Source organism: Leguminivora glycinivorella, chromosome 23, assembly GCF_023078275.1.
Source record: "Leguminivora glycinivorella isolate SPB_JAAS2020 chromosome 23, LegGlyc_1.1, whole genome shotgun sequence".
NCBI classification, from domain to species: Eukaryota; Metazoa; Arthropoda; class Insecta; order Lepidoptera; family Tortricidae; genus Leguminivora; species Leguminivora glycinivorella.
The window spans coordinates 10,974,635-10,996,341 of record NC_062993.1 but is presented as its reverse complement, the minus strand read 5'-3'; the positions used below and the strand labels follow the sequence as shown (position 1 = coordinate 10,996,341).

At 37.3% G+C, this 21,707-nt stretch overlaps 1 protein-coding gene across 1 annotated transcript in view; it reads right to left on the bottom strand.

The window, feature by feature from the left end:
* LOC125238217 overlaps nucleotides 1–21,707 on the bottom strand; it is a 55,505-nt gene that overhangs the window by 2,157 nt on the left and 31,641 nt on the right. The window contains exons 3-4 of the mRNA XM_048145492.1: nucleotides 13,957–14,156; nucleotides 11,206–11,420 (exon numbers count right to left, since the gene is read on the bottom strand). Coding sequence (XP_048001449.1) covers nucleotides 11,206–11,420; nucleotides 13,957–14,156 — 415 coding nt within the window. The remainder of the gene's footprint in view (nucleotides 1–11,205; nucleotides 11,421–13,956; nucleotides 14,157–21,707) is intronic.

The following is a 21,707-nucleotide window of genomic DNA, read 5'->3' as shown; positions in this document are numbered from 1 at the left end:
AGTGAATGACTGACGAGAAACTGTGCGACTCGCCCTTTATATACTTTCGACCATAGAAGATTCTAGAACTCTCTCAAAAATTTTATGTGGAATTCAATCGATCGCTCATTACTTTCTTACCAACCCAATATTTCCTAAAAAATCAACACTATTAATTATTGTTATAGATAAATTTATTATTTTCGTAAATATTTGACTACTTGACGGCTGACGACAAACTGAATGAGGCGCCAACGTGTGAACGCAGTTGGCCATTGGCGCCAAGATCCCTTGATGTGTGGACAAAAAACCGACACCGGTCAGCGCTAGCGCCCACTGCCAACATACGGCCAAGTAGCCCTCTACACGCTTGGCCAAGGGGTTCCATCAAGGGTTGGCCCAACCGTTGGCCCCATTTGTACAGCGACCATTACACTTATAGTCGGGCGAGAAGCCAACGTCACAATCGCTTCCGTTTCGTATGCGTATTGTAGCTCGCTCTCCGCATAGCTGCTCTGGCTCTATTGCGGACTGTTGCGTCACTACAACACAGTATAACGGCCCAGCCACGACATTGGTCTAAGCGCGGCAGCGGTGAGCGGCAGCCATACGTGCGAATGAAAAGTCCCATCGCTGTGTCTCGCTCCAATGTATGGCAGCCGCTCACCGCTGTCGCGCTTAGAGCAATGTCGTGGCTGAACCGTAAACCAGTAATAACTCTTCTAACAAACGTACGCCACGCGGGGTGCGCACAAGCGCGTCGTACACATGCAAGCGGATTTGGATAAATGTGGATAAGAATAATATTCATAATGATGTTTTTTGTCTTTTCTGACTGATATAATGTGGTATTATTATACTAATACTTACAGTTCATAGTATTAAATAACAACATCGTAAGACTTATATTGACCGGGATATATACCGTGATTACCTTTTTGATTTTTGTCGAGCTCCCGATATTTCGACGCAATTGCATGCTGCCGGTCTATATACAACGTGTTTCCGGTATCACTCAAAACCTCAGACACCCCAACAGATTTTTATTTTTTTAAACTCATCTAGAGTATTCATATTTTAATCTGATGGTTATTTTGTTTTTAAATTGATTTTTTAAGTTTCTGTACAGCTCTACTTGACTTTTAGCTCTACACTCAATAAAATAATTGCTAACTACCATCACAAACTATAAAACTATTCATTTGTGTACGTTACTGCAACGACATAAGGTTTACCAATAGACAGCTAAGATGTCACTGTAAAACACTTTAAAGCTTTGTCACAGTAAACTTCAAATTGGACGGGTAATCGCAGTAGGCAAATTTAAACCCAATATTCAAAATGACAAGGTTGTGATTAGGTACGAGTTCAATTTGTTATGACTTATGATAAACATTAAGATTAAACTGACAAACAACGTCAAACTCGTAGCGGAAAAAATAATCATCCAAGTAATCATTCGCGTCCTGGCAACATTTTGCATATAACCTAACCACAAAATTAAAATTTTGAAAAAATCCCCAACCGCGACATAGTAGACCGATTTTCATGAAACATGGCTAAGAACACTCCCGACTAACTCAGCTTTTAGACAAAAAAATTTAAATCAAAATCGGTTCACCCGTTCGAGAGCTACGATGTCACAGACAGACACACACACAGACAGACAGACAGACAAACAGACAGACAGACAGACAGACAGACATACACACAGACAGACACGTCAAATTTATAACACCCCGTCGTTTTTGCGTCGGGGGCTAAAAATTGCTTGAAGTAGAATTTCGACTTAAGTAGAATCAGTTGCAAGCTTCTTTTGTCAGCTATGTGGAAAAGCATGTCGCTATTGCATACGTCTATTTAGCCACCAAAAGCGATGATTCTTGGACATTCGAGTTTCTTGCCGGTCCCATAGTGGATACCCCCCTCCAACTGAGGGGGGACTGAAATCTTCTCGAGGCTGAGGCGTAGGGTTAGAGCCGGCGTAGCTTTATTTGACGTTCATAAGCGCATTGTAATATGCCTACTTGGAAAAAATAAATATTTTATTTATTTCATTTTATTTACATTGTACCATAAATCGTCTGAAATAAACGCTAAGGCCAGTAGTAGTAGAATTCCTACTCGATTTCTATTATAATTCCTTGGAATGTCTAATTCGGAACACCATTTTCTTCATTACCTGTGTGGTGACGGGTTAAGAATTTCACCACCCCCTTTCTTCCCGTGGGTGTCGTAGAAGGCGACTATGGGATATGGGTTAAATTGTGGCGTAGGCGAGAGGCTGGCAACCTGTCACTGCAATGTCACAGTTTCGTTTTCTTTCAACCCCTTATTTGCCAAGAGTGGCACTGAAGCTTTAGTAGTTTCATGTGTTCTGCCTACCCCTTTATGGGATACAGGCGTGATTGTATGTATGTATGTATGTATTTTCTTCATTTAAAGTATTTAAACACAAAAATGTCTAACAAACCTCATAATACCTACGTTTACTGATGTGCCGACGGAAAGTTTCCAAAATTCTGAAATTTTCACAAAGGAAAACTTCGGAAACTTTCCATACTTTGTATGGACAATTGTATGGATGGAAACTTTCCATTTCATAAATTTAAATTCCCTTTATTTTTCGTGAAAGTTTCGTGAATTTTTCAAGAAATTTAAGGTTTTTTTGGAAAGTTTCCGCATTTTGCACATCACTACCTACGTTGTATCTTCCTACATTCTAATATCGGCGAGAGATTTTAGTAATGCGGCTGAACCATGCCTAGATGTCAGTAAGAAATATTATTTCTTATTTCAATATTAATTAGTGGCAGCAAAAAATTTGTACAAACTTCTGTCACAGACTACCTATAATGATCAGATACGTCACTTCAAAAAATACTTCACTTGCCTTCGTTTATTTTGTAAAAACATTTTATTTCAACAACAAATATTACAAATCGTGAATATTGTATTGTTAACCTATCCATTGAACAACATTGACGCCTACACGGAAAATTCCCATAACAAATTGCACTCTTCTTATGAAGGTGCCAACTGGACCACTGCCAATACCCCCATTGCCACCATTGCCGAGTATGCCACCGTTGCCACCAATGCCACCATTGCCAAGTATGCCACCGTTGCCACCGATGCCACCATTGCCAAGGATGCCACCATTGCCACCAATGCCACCATTAAATCCTCGCTGCGCAACGAACGCCTGTCAACACAAGGACGGGCGTCGTTATTTTGGCATTGATGGCAATGGAATTGATTAATAATGCCGATGCATCCAACCGTACAAAATTATACTTCACAATGTATCAATCTAGTTGATTTAATTACATTGATTAGCTAAAAAAAATAGTAGACAATAGAAACAATGCATATTTAATTGTAATAGGCGTTAGGTGGCATGTAACTCTTATACTCGTATCTTACTTATATGGTTTATGTCGTGATCAAAGTGAGGCATTTTATTAAGTCGCATGAGCAAAGATGGCAAGAAATGGATAACACACATTTTGAAGTGGCGTATCTGTTTAAAAACATTTTTGTAATCTATGGTTTTATGGCATAATTATTTAAGCTGCAGGTAGGTATGTTAGGGATTAGCGGGTTTTGGGTGTAAATGAAGCATAAATTAGTAATCGATTCATTTAATTCAATATATAATAAATAATTGTTAGTACATTATTAATAAATTATTAATATAAGAACAAATACCTAGTTTGTTTCATAAATGCGAAATAAGCTCTTGTACAAGTTAGTACAGTTTAACAAATTAGTGTTATTTATTTACATTTATATAATTGTGTACTTAAATATAATATCGAGTTTAAAATACATATCGAACATAACATCTTGGTTTTCGTTTTTAACTGTACTAACTTTTTTAATACGTATTACTCGATTCTGATATATAAAAGTTAAACTACTTTTAAAATATTTAACCTTTTGAACGCTTCGCCCATCTTATGCGGTACGTTATCATAAACATGATAAATATCGGCCAGAAGCTTCGCGCGTCAACTGGCGTAATTTTCAAATGTCTCTTATATTTCTGTTGTTTTTTTTTCTGTTTTCATAGCGGCTGTTACTGTTCGATGTGTATTCATTATTTTTGGTATTTTAACAGGGATGAGGTAAGTTCCGTTCTCCGTCTCCATCAGGTCTTATGCACCACCGTGATTTAGTCCTTTTTGATGATAGCCTGGAAAGTGTTCGAACTTTTATTTCCTATTAAAACTATTAAATTTTACTCATAGAAAGAGACCCAACTTTAACGTTATTTTGAACGTCAACCATTTAAAGTTTTATATGCTTCACTGTTAGTTTCATCAGACTTATATATTGACCGGGATATAGACCGTGATTACCTGTTTGATTTTTGTCAAGCTCCCGATATTTCGACATAGTTACATGCAACGTGATCACGGAAAACTGAAGATGGCGAGTGGATGTCAAAATTAGGAATATAGACAGCGTGCGATCTACGCGCGCTGCGTCGAAATATCGGGAGCTCGAGAAAAATCAAAAAGGTAATCACGGTCTATAAAAAAAAAATAAAAAAAATTGTTTATTTCAGGCAGAGCCCATATAATATTAGTAGTACTATATCCCGGTCAATGTTGGCCGTCAACCTTTAGCCAATTTTGTGGCTACATCGACGTTACTTTGGGGCTAAAATTGGACTAAGCGCCGACGTTCAAAATATTAGAATCCTTTGAGCGTTAGCGCTTAAGTAATCAAATTGTAGATACAACACTTCGTTGAATGCATCTAAAAGCCATCAATAAGCGAGGCCTTACAATAACGTCGTCCGAGCGTTGACGTTTAGTCTCTCGGCCAAATTAAAATTTTAAGGTGCATCAAGAATGTGCTCTAGATTTTTTTTATACCACGTCGGTGGCAAACGTAGCTGATCGGTCACGTTTCAAGGGGTGTCTCTCCGACCCATGCCAAATGTATAAATTTTAAGGTGTTCATCAAGAATATCGACAGGGAGCTCATTCCACAGCCGGAGAGATACGATGGATGAATTAAAACATTTTGTAGATGATAAAGGGAGTGGTGGGGGGAAACAGCACCTCTTTTAATCCGGCAACATCATTATTAGAGTTTGAAAGACCTAATACAAGGATCAGAAACTTAACAGCGGTCTAAAAATTATGCAAACTATTTACTCTTCTAGATTCTAAAATTGTACCTACGTATATTTTTAATGTCCAATTTAACATTAGATATAAGTGCGGAAAAGAGGAAATTTGAAACAAGTGGCTTTTTATTTAATTAAAATACCATCGAATGGAGTGCTTTAAATAGACACGAGTCAGGAATTGCCCTTGGCACGTGTATCGTAAGACGTTTTACAGTAAATAATTATGGCCTTTGAAGTCTCGATATAACAAGTAATGATTCACTTTGCGAACTAGTGGGAAAAGAAACACCATTTTTTACTGTAAAACTAAAAATAAAAAAAATTGTACGAGTAAATAGAAGAGAATTCAAGTGAGGTACTAATACATTGACAAAGCACCGGTACACGAAGAAATCCAGACGCGCAAATGGCATTGGATTGGACACATCCTCAGAAAACCTGATATCCACCTATCCAAAATGGCTCTCACCTGGAATATACCCGGCAAGCGGAAACCATGCCGCCCTAAATCGACCTGGCGTCGCTCGGTTCAGTAGGAGATCATGGTGCTAGGCATGGGGTGGGAGGAGGTTACCCAAACTGCCCAAGACCGGAGTAAATGGAGAAATATGATTCGAACCCTACACCCCAGCAGAGGGTAACAGGATGCAAAGAAGAGAGAGAGAGAGAGAGAGAGAGACATTGACAAAGATTAAATGATGCCGATATCATACCTCGGACACTGGCGATCAAATATATGAAAGAGGCGCGTTCCTAGCACACAGTCTAAGCTCGTGTAGGTGAACGCGTACTATGCTTGTATGAGTGAATTTCGCGTTTTTGACAGGCGGTAACTATGAGATTACCGAGAGGGGGTGGGCGGCACTTTCAGCAGGGAGCGGGAGTGGCCATACTGTACGATAGTACTCTTTATTATACTGTGCCGATATCAAACAAAATAAATCGAAAATATTGTGGGCATAAAAAGGTCTATTACAGCTTTGGGCAGTACAAAGCCACTTTTGTCGAAGAAAGTACACTTCATTTATAAAATAAGCGTTATAAATAAAATAACAAAGGGCCGAAAGAAATACATTTTGCGACTAAACCCTGAACTACACTTCAAACAAATATTAATAAATTAGGGGTTGTTTTAAGCCAATCATTGAATAGAAGACCTTTTTTGTAAATAAAATAAATTGGTTCTGTTATTTGCTCATTGAAATAGAACAAATAACATTGAAGTCGAACAAGGAGTCAGGGTATCCCCAGGGTACGGTCTTGTAAAAGTAAATTATGTTTTAGGGACCTGCGGCGTACCTACGGAATTTGAGAACTAGATTATTTTATATAAGAAAGAATTTTTTTAATGACATGATATAGGCATAAAACGAGCAAACGCACTGTCTAACGGGAAGCAGTAATCGCCGCCCATGGATATAAGCAACCTTTGAAAACCCTAAAAATACCAGCTTCCTGAAGAGCCAAGAAGACGAAAGGTTAACATTGAAATAAGTTAAAAGTGATACACTAAACTTATATATTTATGTACTAGCCTGGAGCTGACCGTACATAAAGTAAGCTTGTATTACCAATGAATTATTATTATATGTATATGTATATGTAGGTATATAATATGTAAGCAGTATGTGTAATACCTACACGTACATATGTGTAGGTATTATATGTATTATGTAGGTATATGCTTTTTAGCTACTATTAATTACTTTTAATTTAGTTTTTTTGCACCTCCTAATTAGTTAAAGTTATGAATACCATTTTTCCACTACCCAAAGGTTGCCTGGAAGAGATCGCTCTTTAGCGATAAGGCCGCCTGTTGTTTACCTCTGTAATAAAAATTATTGTAATGTGTGTGTTCCTACGTACATCTCTGAGGTTGTGCAATAAAGTGCATTTGTATTGTATTGTATTGTATTATTGTATGAAAAATTACATTTTAATGATACGAATTTTATAGATATACTAGCTTCTTCCCGCGGCTTCCCCCGCGTACCAAAAGGTAATCTTATTAAAACGTTTAATTTTGGACCCCGATTTCACACCCTTTCGGGTGTCATCATCATCCTCCATGCGTTATCCCGGCATTTGCCACGGCTCATGGGAGCCTGGGGTCCGCTTTGACAACTAATCCCAAGATTTGGCGTAGGCACTAGTTTTTACAAAAAATCCTTTCTTAAAATGCTCTTCTACACCTTATAAGGAACCTATGTGCCAAAATTTGGAGTTTCTGGGACCAGCGGTTTCGGCTGTGCGTTATGTCAGTCAGTCAGTATCTTCTTTATAAATTTAGAATACATACGAGCCTTTTTGAGTAGCTTTAGTAGGAGGTAGGGCATAGCGAATGATATTCCGCTTTGTGTGGTAGGGCACAGCACAGCGAATATCATCTCACTCGAATCTAGAGCAGAGCCCAACCGGGGAAGTACCTCCGCCTTACAGAAGACCGCAGCCAAATAGAACTACACTAGTGTTGTGTTCCTGTCGGTGAGTAAGGCTGCCAGAGCTCAACGAGGGTGCGGTGTGTGGTGGTGGCAAGAATCAGATCTACGGAACTAATTTGTATCCTTTGAGTCGTCGGCAACCCGAACCCTCCTTGGAACTTGTACACTCTTTTTTGCTGTGTACTTAACACAACAAAAGGGAGTGTACAAGCCTTTAGGTAGACACTCTAATTAAATACTTATCTCGGATATAACATCTGCTACCCACGAATGATATTCAATATTGAATATAATTACGTGATTATATCACTTACTTCGATATCCAATATTCAAGCACGTCCAATGTACGTGGAGAGATTTTCTCGAGTTACAATTTACCCACACTCATGTACCTACATAATATACACGGTGTAAATAAGGAAAGCGAATAATTTTAACAGCGTATTCCTGGGACGTTTTTAAAGTTGTCCACCCCACTTGTTTTGTAACATGGGTATTTTTTACGCGATTCATACTCAGAATCGCGAGGTCTTTCGATCCAGATAGGAGAAAAAAATGTCCCAAGATTTCCATACATTTTTCAGACCTTCCATTAAGTTACCGCCATAAAAAATGTATGAATTGGGAAAAAAACCTTGGGACACTTTTTTTCTCCTATTAGGATTGAAAGAACTCGCGATTCTGAGTAGAAATCACATAAAAAGTTCCAAATCCAAAAAAAAAGTTAGTTGGACAACTTAAAAAAAAAAAAATGGCCCTCCTGATCATTTTAGAAGAGTAAAATCATGTAAACTTTTCTGGATTTCACCTTCTTTCAAAGTTATAAGCATTTAAAAAATAACAATTACTTATTTATCAGAACAAAAAGCTGTTTAGATGACAATGATGTGGACATTATCTAACTATCCTCGTTGTTTGATAAAAAAAAGTAACAATTGACGCATTGCAAAAAAGTATTACGAAAAAAATAATTGGGTCCCCGATTTAAAAAGTAAAACTAAAAAAAAATAGGTACACAAAAACATTTTTTTTTTTTGGCGAGCTTCATCATATTTAACATTTTATCTTCGTTTTGTCCTCAGAAATAAGTAGTTAAAAGCTTTCAGTTTCGTCATGTTACAGCGTGTATAAATGCCGTGAATAAGTATTATTAAGTTGATGCGGTCTATTGATGCGTGAAATATATGATTTCTCTTGAATTGAGATCATGAGGAGAAGAAAACAATTCAACGCTAGTTGAGGATATGTGGAATAACAAGATCGGTTACCAAAAATTGGTGTAAAAAGAAAGTATTAACTGAAATATTTTGTAGATTATAATAATAGGTAAAGGTTTATCATAGGAAAGTCTACCGTCCCCAATAAAATTCTCCCTTAATTGCTCTAAGGTTAACTAAAAGAAATCCGTGAAAGGGATAAGTTCGCCTTTGTACAAATTATGTACTGTGTCATGTGTGTGATATTTTTTCCTGTTTTATGTGTTTTTTTGTATAGTTGTATTTAACTTATACTACTATGTTGTGCTTTATTTACATGGTGCTTTTATATTATACTAGCTTTTGCCCCCGGCTTCGCTAACGTTAGAAAGAGACAAAAAGTAGCCTATGACACTCTCTATTCCTTCAACTATCTCCACTTAAAAAATCACGTCAATTCGTCGCTCCGTTTTGCCGTGAAAGACGGACAAACAAACGTCTGTTTGTTTGTCTACACACACTTTCCCATTTATAATATTTGAATGGAAAGCTTTTCATCAAAAATAAATGTCATAATAACGTATCAAACAAGGAACTTTCAGTAAATGATAATACAGTATACACCTCGACCCTACATCCAAAAAAAATATAGGAAAGTCGTAGTGCATTAAAATTTTGAAAAAAAACCCCCACCGCGACCTAGTGGACCGATTTTCATGAAACATGGCTAAGAACACTCCCGACTAACACAGCTTTCAAATAAAAAAAAAACTAAATCGAAATCGGTTCATCCGTTCGGGAGCTACGATGCCACAGACAGACACACACACAGACAAACAGACAGACAGACAGACACGTCAAACTTATAACACCCCGTCGTTTTTGCGTCGGGGGTTAAAAATAGTACATTACGATACAAGTGCGTAAAAAAGGAAGTTCGAAACGAGTGGCGATAAATTAAAACACGACCGAAGGGAGTGTTTTAAATCGATACGAGTTACGAATTTCCTTTTTGCACGTGTATAGTACTCGTACGACGTTTTTCAGTACAGATGACCCTCCGAAGTTTCGACCTGTCATATAATGAACCACTTTTCGCACTAGTGCGTATAAAAAACACCATCTGTACTGAAAAAATAGTTATGTATATCAAACTTTAATTACAATGGTGCTAGGTTGGTGCCAGTTGAACAGGCTTAGAACGGAACATGGGCCTTGCGGAGACTACATGTTTAAGTGTGGCTGGAGAAACTCTCCGACATGTGACTGCGGAGCCTCTACCCAGACAATACAACACATAATTCATGACTGCCCAAAGAGGAAATACACTGGCCACTCCCTAGACTTGCTCAGACCTGATGTGAACGCAGCCCGTTGGGTGAAGAAGCTAGATATAAAATTGTAGTCCTTAAGTTGATAATAGTTTGTTAGTAAACGACCAGTTTATAGCCATACGATTAAATAAATTACAATCATGCAAGTAAAACTACCGTCAAGAATAGAGAAAAATGGCATACATGTGCATAATATTATTGCTGTGTAGCTCATGATAATGGTTCGTATAATATCACTGTAAAGCCCACTTGCACCAACCACCTAACTCAGGGTTAATGGGCTGTCAACTGTCAAATTCCATATTAAAATGGTAGCCATCGGGTTAACCCTCCATTTTTGTTGGTGCAAGTGACCCTAAGCTGGACACTATGGGCAGTTCATAGTTATTTATCTTATAAGAAATCAAAGCGTAGCAATGGTTAGAAAAGTGGAATATTCAACGTTGTGAGGGTTGTATGTCACTAAGGTTAAACAAACTTGTCATCGAGTGAAAGACATTTTTTTACCACACCAACACATGGAATATACTAACTATTGCACATAAAATTATATCAAATCTAACACTTCATTCAACATTGAAGATTCAACATTTCAAATCATAATTTAAAATTTAATTTCACCAGCCGGCTTACGCCGTGTCTTGCGTGGGCGACGGTCGCGCGACCGTCGCGCGACCGTCGCCGTCGCGTCTCATACTTCCATATCGATAAGGTTTGATTTCGTATGCGTCGCATCGCCGTCGCGCGTCCATCGCGCGACCGTCGCCCACGCAAGCCACGGCGTTAGGATATCAAGATAAAATTTGTACGAAATTAATTTGCACTCTTGTGGATAAATTCCGACTTTCTAATTCATTCTTTAAGAAGTAGAAGGTTTGGTGAAAAAAATAATTACATGCAAATAAGACAGTAACAGGCTTGCCACTGGGCCAAATATACTCCATACACCAAGCTAAGTGCGTTTTCACACTATCCGATCCGACATCGGATGTAGGATGGAAGGAAATCAAAAGCAATAGTCAAAGATGGCGTCTAAAATCTATCGAACCCGATATCGGACCCGGTAATGTTACGCACTAACGAGAACAAATATAGTTATTTTTTATCACCTGAGGAGAGAACAGTTTCTTAAGCCCAATAATGGTCGCCAGCAGCAGCGCGATCTTGGAAATCAGGAGGGCCTTCCCGACCATCAAGGTCAGACCCTTGAAGGTCAGTGCACCCAGGAGACCAAACTTCATGGCGGCGGCCGCGAGGAAGGGACCCATGTTCTTGTTGCGACTGCGGCCGCTCTCGAAGACCTTGGGGGTTTTGAGGGCTACTCCTGAAATTAAAAGATGTAATTTTTTAATATTTTTTTATTTAAAAATATTTTAAGTGGGTTGCTCACGGGTTAAGTCACGTGTAATGCGTAGCGCTCTCGACATGTAAAGGCGGGGTCGCTACTATTGAGAAAGATCCTAGGAAATAGATCGAAACATGTCGAACGTTATATCGACTTAACACGTGAGTAACCCGCTTAAAATATTTTTAAATATGTTTGAGTCTCACGGGAGTTTTATATATATTTTATTCTCCTATCTTCTTAGCATCGGTGTTTTACAATACAAAAGTAAAATATAAATACACCCACAAAACAGTAAATTGTGCAATTTGGGGGGGAATATTGTTAACGAGAGTAAGTTAAAATCGCTGTCAATAGAAATTGTCAACAACGTAAACATATTATTATATAAAATATCAATATTTTAGCACAATTTTATTATTTTAAAGGTTGAGGATCATGCTGGCGGTGCTTAGGACTGCAGACAGGGAGATGACCCGTCGGGTTATTCGCGCTGTGTCCAAAATCACCGCCTTCAGTTCTGCATCTGAATCTTGATCTAAGTACCAGCGAGGGTGTCTCAAGGTGGCACTCCGATAATTATATTTGATGTCTACTGTACAATAATATTTGTAATGCTAGTTTAATTAAAGAACCTTCGATCATTTTACTCCACAATTACCAAAAAAGACGTGAGAAATGGATAATGAAGAAACAAATACAATAAACAAGAAACAAAATTAAATAAGTTAAAGTAAAACTCAGTCGCAAACTAACAAAATTCGCGGATATTTTTCAACATGCCAAGAATATAAATACCCGTCTCTATAGCCATAACAATAAGATCGTGTTTACATATATTTGGAATGCTGGTTTGTAAAGATATTTGTGAACTCGACGGTACAAATATTTCCAAGTTTAATGATAGTGAAGACCGAAATATGCGGATCACGTTTCACCCATCGAAATTGGTTACCAGCAAATATTGGCTTCAGTAATTTCACTTTGCAAATTTTAAATTCATTGGAAACTAATTAGATGGGAATATTTGAATGAGAAAATATTGTACGGATTCTAAATCTATTTCATATAAATGTAATTAGAAAACTTGGAAGGATCTTTTTTTTTTTTATTATAAATGGGCTTACTCTTGACCACAGACTAGCCAAAGGCAAAGACGTGGCCTACGATGGAGTGAGCTCGCCCAGAAGATGCCTGTTCACTCTTGATTTGAAGGTTGCCGGGTTATATGAGCTCCTTGGCAGTGCGCATAAGAAAAGAAGAAGCAAAGCGCTTCGTGCGGATTCGTGGAATATCCACCAAGTAAGGATGGAGACCGGCCGTGCGTCTAAGAGTCCGATGGTAGAATGGGGACGGTGGAATAAGCTCGTGTAGCTCTTGAGCACACTCCCCGAAGTGCAACCTGTAAAACACTGACAGACTAGCGACTTTCCGCCGATGGGCTAAAGACTGTAGCTTGGCCGTTAGCTTCTTACGATTTTGAAAGGGAAATCGTGGAGGAACTTCAATCAAGAATTTTGTTTCCTCTGTTAATTGTTTAACTTCATTAAAACTATTGAAGATACTCCATTAGGGATAAGGAACAAAAGGGCCTTTTAGAGTGGTTTGCTGACAAAAGGGAAAGAATACACCATAGCGAAACGTCGCAATCGGTTGCAAGTTTCCCTTGTCAGCTATGTGGCAAAGTAGGTATGTTACTCTCGCATAGATCTGTTTAGCCACTAAAAGCGATGTCTCTCAGACATTGCACCACAATTCGTCTGAAATAGAAGCTAAGGCCAGTATATTTTGAAAAACTTTCATTCCTGTTTTTTACATTGTCTTTTCAAGGTTAGTTTTGAATGAGCTTACCGACTCCAAAACCGTCTCCTGAGCCCCATACACCACGAGGTCAGCATTCTCCAGCAACCTGTACCGGAGGTCCCTCGTGGTGGCAAAAATCCACAGTTTGTCCGTGATGAACTAATTCAACTGGTCTTCCAGGGAAGTTCCGAACACGATCCACGCAGACTAATCCTATCCTACTTCGAGGGACAATATAGGAGCGCTCGGTTGATGCCGGTCCTTCCGCCTCTGGTGAGAGGAGGTGAGGAATGATCTGCTTGTTTACCATGTCAGGTTCTATATTTTGTAGCTCTGCTAAATTGCTTATACTAAAGGCGCTTCACCTAACTTACCAAGCCATCTGTTGAGAGTAATTTCAGCCATAAGGGTGTGGTCTTCTGTAAAGTTTGCATCATTCAGGATTATTGTGGAATGAGCTTAGCGACTCCAAAGGCCGTCTTTCTCTTGAGCCCCAGACGCGACAAGGTCAGCATTCTCCAGCAGCCTGTACCATAGGGACCGCGTGTTGGCAAAGTTCCACAGTTGGTCCATGATGAGTTGCTAAGCCTGACCTTCCAGGGAACTCCCAAAGAATAACCAAATGTGAGCCCTTTAGAGCGGTTTTATATAGAAGAACCTTCATTGCTGCTAAAAGCATTGTCTCTTCAAGGTTAGTGTCTAATGTGCTTACCGACTCCAAAGCTGCCGTCCTTCTCTTGAGCCCCAGACACGACGAGGTCAGCATTCTCCAGCAGCCTGTACCGGAGGGACCGCGTGGTGGCGAAGTTCCACAGTTTGTCCATGATGAGCTGCTGAGCCTGGTCTTCCAGTGAGGTGCCGGCGCGAGCGAGACTCTCAGACTTTACTGGTGCTTCAGCTGCTGCTCCGTTGCTGGAAAAGAATTTTATAAGTTTGATTTTTTTATGAAGTAGAAACGTCTGCAAGCAATATTTAGAGTCGCAGTCGAAACTGCAGGACTTTGGGCGCTGGAGACGAAGGAGTTTATATGGGATTTGGGCCGGCGGCTAAGGGACAAGAGATGTGACCCTCGGTCCGGATCGTACCTGGTCCAACAGATCTCATTGGCTGTTCAGCGTGGTAACGCTGCCGGTGTGATGGGGACATTTGAACCAGGTACGATTCGGGACGGTTTAATTTAGCTTAAAGTTATTACTTTATATATGACGAAGCCTGTTGCGGATATCATCATTGGTTTGTTTGACGAAGCATGTTGTTGATTTGTGGCCACCTGACGAAGCCTGCGTTGCGGATGAATTTTCGCATGGGAGTCACTACTCCCATGCGAAAATTCTTTAAGTACTGTTTTATTTTAAGGTTGGAAGTGTAATGTTTGTACATGTATTCTTATTTGACCCTAATAAATTTTATTTAGGTATACTTAGATTTATTGTTAATAGAGGAACAATGAAAACGAGATATTTAGTAATGTGACAGACAGACGGGCACAAGCACACTATAAGGGCTCCTTTTGCACGAATATATTAGAACACCGGTTCTATCGCTCTGCCGGCGTACCTATTTATTATGCTTCCAATTTTATCACTTACCTATGTGGATAAAGTATCCGTCACGCTTAGCAACTATGTCAGTGTGAGAGTGAGAGATGTTTGATCCACGTAGATATGTGATAAAATTAGGAAGCACAATACACCTCCGCCTCTTGTTTTACCTCTTAAGTTGTTGTTTATACTTGCTATGTTGTTTCGTGTATTGAGGTGTGCAATAAAGAGTATTTGTATTGTACATGGATTAGTTGGTCAGAGCGATTAGAACAGTAATTATATATTTGTAGTGAGACAGCCTATTATTTCTCACAAAGAAATACAAGTCCTGCTGGTGGTATGGTTAAAGGTACTGGTAAACGCAAAAACGAATAAGTTTACGTGTCTGTCTGCGTGTCTGTCTGTTTGTCTGTCTGTCTGTGTATGTCTGTCTGTGGCATCGTAGCTCCCGAACTTACACAGATTAAATATAAAAACATGATGATACTAAAAAGTCTCGAAGGAAATATTTTTAAAAATCATGACAATAAAATTTTTATAATCTAAAGAAATACATTTGTAAACCTTTAAAAATATACGATATCAGTTAAAATTTATTTAAGTCAAAACATTGTATGCCCGAAAAATGTAAAACTGTTGATAGTACTGAAAAATGTAAGTGAGTACCTTATTCTGATTTAGATTTAGTTTTTTTTTACCTGATTTCTGATTTAGATTCAGTTTTTTTTTACCTGATTTCTGATTTAGATTTAGTTTTTTTTTTGTCTGAAAGCTGAGAAAGTCGGGAGGTTCTTTCCAAGAAAATCCTATGTGCGGTCGGGGGTTTTTTCAAAATTTTAATTTTGTGGTTAGGTTTTTCCATGTTTTCTTATTTTTTACAGATCTGCTAGTACTAGAAATAATATGACTCCTAAACAGAACCCTGACCGTTGATTAAACCAGGTGGCATCAAGTCTAGAGATATTGATCGCGCGACACTTAAAACTCAAGACAGGTTGTATCTACAAGTTGTTTTACATTTGAACAACCCATGTTGATAAAAATTGGATTTGACATTTTGCGCACTAGGTTTCCCAAAATGTACAAGGATTGTATGAAACTTTCTTTTTTTGTTACCGAAAATGTACAGAAATCTGGTAACAAAAAAGGAAGGTTTCATACAAGTCTAGAGATATTGATCTAGTGGATCTTGCTCAGCATCGACTACCAATTTTTATCAAAAAAACGTGATCAAAGCACAAACAGGTTACCATCTCCTGATGGTAACAATTTTAATACTTAAATCCTCATAAAAACGGCGAAATCATCTCACTCGTCTTGTCTTATCATTATCAACTGTCAAAAATGTAATTACGACTAAGTAGTAAACTACTACGAAGTTATATTAATTGTTGCCTAAATTCTTATTAAACTAAACCCTTGACGTTCTTGCAAGTAATGTATTTTTCGCACGAAACCCATTAATCAACAAGCCAACAGTTATAATTTGGTGAAAAAACGCTAAACTTTTAACGAAGTTGAAAATGAATTGCTATCGTATTTCTCAACGAAAAGTCCTAAAAACTTATTTCAAAAATAAATAACTTTATACTTTAACAGTTAACAATACGGTTGGTTGCTGGTTGACTGAATAAGTACAGTAAGATGTTAAGAGAAAATATGTGAAAAATGACTAGCACATTTTTTGCACCTATAGAATAACAGAAAGTTTCAAACATACTCATCTTCATTCAAAATAAGTGAAAAATACGGTCTTGGTTAGAACGAGTACAAAATTAGTATTATGAAAATGTTAGCCAATTTTGAGTTTGAGTATAATCTTGTCTTACCTAAGTAACAAATGAGCATATTGGTAAGTAGTAGTCAAATGGGGTGAATAGGGACGAGGGTTAACATGTGATTTGCCCTCTCATTTCTTAAAAAAACATAATACAGAATTTGTATCATTCAATTGTTTTGATACACTTTGTGTAACTAGACATTTAGTAAATGTAATTATTTTTAAAATCGGGACTTAATCGCGTATAACTACATATTAAACTGACCTCCAACGTTTCAAGGACGGCGTTGTCCCCGTGGTCTCGGAGAAGACGGGCTTGAAATGACATCAACACCTTCTGACAGCCGCGCGAGTTTTTCGAACTACCCGCACTTGGTTTTGATTATCAACTTGAACTGTTTGCGCACTAGGGATGTTACACAGTGTTAGGGATGTAACATCCCTAGTGCGCAAACAGTTCAAGTGTTGATGTCATTTCAAACCAGTGTTCTCCGAGACCACGGGGACAACGCCGTCCTTGAAACGTTGGAGGTCAGTTTAATATGTAGTTATACGCGATTAAGTACCGATTTTAAAAATAATTATGTGTAATAATCGTGAAAGTTTAAATCAGTATTTAGTAAATGTCTGATAAATCACATTTTAAATGTCGTCTCTATTCACCCCCGCATCCCTATTCACCCCATTTGACTACTCCAAAAAGTCTATCTTTAATATTTTTATTTATCTATATTTAAACTTCTGAGTAATTCCTACGTGTATTCATTGTAATGACAGTATTTCGATGCAAGATTAAAATTTGAGTCTTATAATTATTCAAAATGCATCTCGTCTTTCATCAAGTTTAATTAGAGATACTCTGTTTCGAATGCATGAATAAACTACAAAGCAACATTCAATGCTACGTCAGCTAGAAGTTAAATTCTCAATTTGCTTCAAAATCAGGAACGTATACTTGAATATATAGGTTACATCACTTGAAAAAAAAAACAATGTTAAATATCTGGTTTTCATCTTCCATTAAAACGGATCAGTTTCCTAGATGAGCAGTTCCCGGCAACTTTGTACATAGCCACTTCAGCAAATTTTAATTGATCCTATTTTGTTACCAACATTTAGTAATATAAGTCGACTTTCGTAAGATGTAAGATGCTCATACAATATACTAGAGGTATTATAAGCATTCCTTGAGGAGCCAAGAGGGCATTAAGATTTGGGACATGGTTGAATATAGACGCGCGACCGCGCGCTATCCCAGAACCGTGCCGTGAGATTACGTGTGCGCTTTAAGTACCGACTTGTACCACTTGACCCACGGATTCGTTTCCGTTTCTGATAACTTGGTGATGTTAAAGCTTTGATTGACTTGGTGTGATTTCTTTGTGATTTGGAACTTAATTAACTGTCGTTGTGATTTAGTAATATTCGTTACCAGTTACATAATTTATTGCATAAACATTTATTGGACTTGTGTGCGTGATATGCCCACCGTTTCCGCCCACCATGGAGCTGGTGCCAGGCCCCTGATGCTTTCGTAGAGCCACCGGCTCCGACATCAGAAGTGGGATCGTAAAAGAGGAAAATTCTGGAAAGTTGTGGAAATTCCGAAATCAACAATGTATTGGAATTTGATTGAAAATCGATTGGAGGTTGTTTTGTTCGTCATTTGAGGATCTACCGTATGGAAGATGCAACCTATTAAGATGGGAATTCTCTAAAATAAGAAAAATACCTGTTGAAATGTTGGAAATATTACACCTGCAATTGGTTTGATTACTTCCCGGAAGCGGAATAAGTGCTGCGATATTTAGTCGCGCGATGGTTGCAGAGTGCAGCAACTTTGACTGCGGACACTGTGGTGCAGTACGAATTTATCCAGACTGCACAGCAATCGTTTATCTATTGGGATGACAAGATAAGTAATAGACATTAAGCCTTTATACACTTTTGTGTGTTGTTTTGTTGAGTTTCAATGTTTTTGATAATATGATATGAAGTGTTAACTCTTATGTTAACAGAAAGTCGATATAGCATCGAACGTAATTATTTGATGTCGATTACATTATGCGACGAACCTACGGAATAATGTTTTATGACTGAGATTTTATTACATGAACGGATTATTCATTTGTTTTTGTTTTAGATACCATAGAGATTAATGTATGTTTTATCAGAACCTTGACCATGTCATTTAAATGGTTTCAACGATATTTTGTTGACCTGATTTTGAGAAGTTTTTTTTTTAAGATTTCTGAGAGAGATGCTGAGTATTAATTACTATAAGAGGTAATTAAAGTTTACTGTATTTGAACTAAACATTGTTTAGTGTTGTAATTAGAAGAGCCTAGCCGGTGAGAAACCACTATTAAGAAAATGTGTTTTTTTTTTGTCAAGTAATCTGGATAGCGAAATCTTGAGCCAAATCATAATTGCTTTCGTTGAATACTTGATTAAAGGTATCAAGCTTTTGTATGGTTATAAATTAACAGCGAAAATGATGCAGTCTAATGTGTTATCTACATCTCGGTGGAAAAGACATTACCACATGATAGTACCTGATGTTCAGTGAAGCACCCACTGTGCTGTCGTGATGAGAATTTGTTTGATTTGATTATCGGGTCATCAAGTGACGTGACATATTTAGTTGAACTTCTTTGATAACATTTTCATTAAAAAAAAAAAAATTAAGTAGTATCAAGATATTCATGAATCATCGATAGATCATTTTGGTTATGGTTAGTTTCATGCAATTTGCTAAATGCTCAAAGAAAAGAAATGGGTTCTTATCTTTTGATTTATAAAGATGTGGCAATTATTAAAACCATGAAACAGGATCAACTGAGGTTTGATTTAAGAACTAATTCATTTATTAAGGAGACAATGACAAACTTTGTTTCGATAATTTTTAGAGAAAGGGACATTATATAGTCCACATAAAATAGAAGGCTTGCATTCTTTATGATATGTGTTGGCATTGGCATTTGTGGTGTCGTTGTTGCCAGATTTGGTTGTGTTAATTGTGTTTGACTCCGGTTGGTGAGTCGTATATGTGAGAGAGTCGCTTGGCTAGTCTCGGCTCAGGTGGCGACAGAGTTGTCCAGTCTGTATGAGATGGCGACCGAGTCGGCCAGCCTGTAGTGTGATGGCAAGCGTGATAATCTCAAGTAACATTAAAAAAAAAGTGGCAATCTTGGGTAGATTGCGAGTAAATAGGTACAACCATTGAGCAGAGAATGCAGAGCGTTAGCGTAGTAGGTATACGCATTTGAATTTTGATTAAAACTGAATATAATTTTGAGAATGAATAGTTTGTCAATGCATCTTTAATCATTTTGTTGGGTTAATGCGTCGTTTTTAAGATATCCGTTGGATTGGTTTATTGCCTTAATAACTGGTAGGCCAGAGTTGGCTGAACAAATTATATGTTGGGAAAAGTGAAACAATTTTTGGTGAAATGAGACCTAATTTGAATGAACTGGTTGATGTTTGATGAATTATCTATAGACGTGGTCAGTTTTGACGTATGACGTTGTAAAGTGCCCCTTGTGGCCTATTTAATTGCTAAATAAATAATTTAAAGTTTAGAAACTTTAAACAAGGTTTACGAAACTAATAACATGTCCTGGTTTACCTAAAAGTTATAGCTTTTGATTTCACTGTCAGTTCTGTTAAAGAAGACAATAAACTTGAAACAACAATATTAAGGTACAGTGATGCGTTTCTGGAGAGTTAAAAAAAAATGACAAAATTATAATGTACCTATCTGTTAACGAACAAAGAGCTATTTATTCTAATGGCGTCATCAAATAACGTCTGTTGGGTTTAGCAAGCCCTTGTCCTTTAGACATTTATGTTGCTGGAGAATATTGCTACTGTACTGGTTGGATCAGTAACTTTATAGTGTGATGGTTGTTTTTGTAAAAGCAACAAAATACGTCGTTTTAGACCACAACCACAGGAAGAAAATATGATGAAATAAGAAAAGCCAGTTATTTACAGCTTTTCTTACAATGCCGACATTTTACATCACGACTATCACGAGTTACAAATGTTGTTGTTGTTGTAAGAGTTCGTAGCTGATGAGGCTTCTGTACAAGTAAAGTATAATCGAGCACTTATGTTATTGTTTATAGAAACGGTACACGAATGGGTCCTGTTAGTATTTCTGTTGAAGCAAAATACAAGAGCCAGAGATTTTTAACAATTAATTAGGAGACCCTGAACTGAACATTCATAATCTAAAAAATAAATAAAAAAATAAGTTACAGTACTGTACTTGTACAGTACATATCTTCTAAAATATACTTCGAAATCTTATGTTTCTTATCAAAAATGAATTAGATACACTGTTGACAGTGTTGACTATTTCATTTCAGTTCATTTAGTTATTTTTTTTGATAAAGCACATTCGATTACTTCACATTTTGGCTGAAGCAATAAAGTACTACCTAAACATGATTCTTGGACATAATAAGTTTTTGCCGTTTCCTAAATAAACAATGATAATGTATTATTAATTGGAAGATATATTTAAATTGAACTTGAAGAAGAAAATTTAGTCCGGATAAGCTTCGTTGTGACATCGTGTGTGTTCGATGACAAAAAAAAAGAATGTTATTACCTACTACTTAGGTATTACTTGAATATTGGTCATGTGAGACTAGAAGCTTTACTATCACAATATTAGTTTATGGCCGATGGCTAGCAAATAAACTTAAATTGAGTCACGAAGACAAATTTTCCCCGTATATATGGTATAATATAGCACTGGCATAGTATGCTTGAGCGCATAATGCTCAAAATTAAGAATTCTATTCAAGATAGCAATGAAGAGCAAGGAAGCAATGAAGAGAAATGGGGTATGGTGTTGAGCTCTTTTAATACAGTAATTAAGGTTATTTTTGTAAAATAATAATCCCAGTGAATTGTTTATAATAATAAAAATAAAATTCGTTTATTTCAGATCCATCATTGATCCATAAGATGTTAGTACAAAAAATAAAAATAAAAATTTAAGAGCTATGTTAGTTAGTTTCTACATTAAACACTATAGCATATTGAAAAATACTACTGATCATCGTGGCATACATTTGGTGATTATGATAACCTAGTCATGCTAAAAGTTAAAAAAAAAAAAAA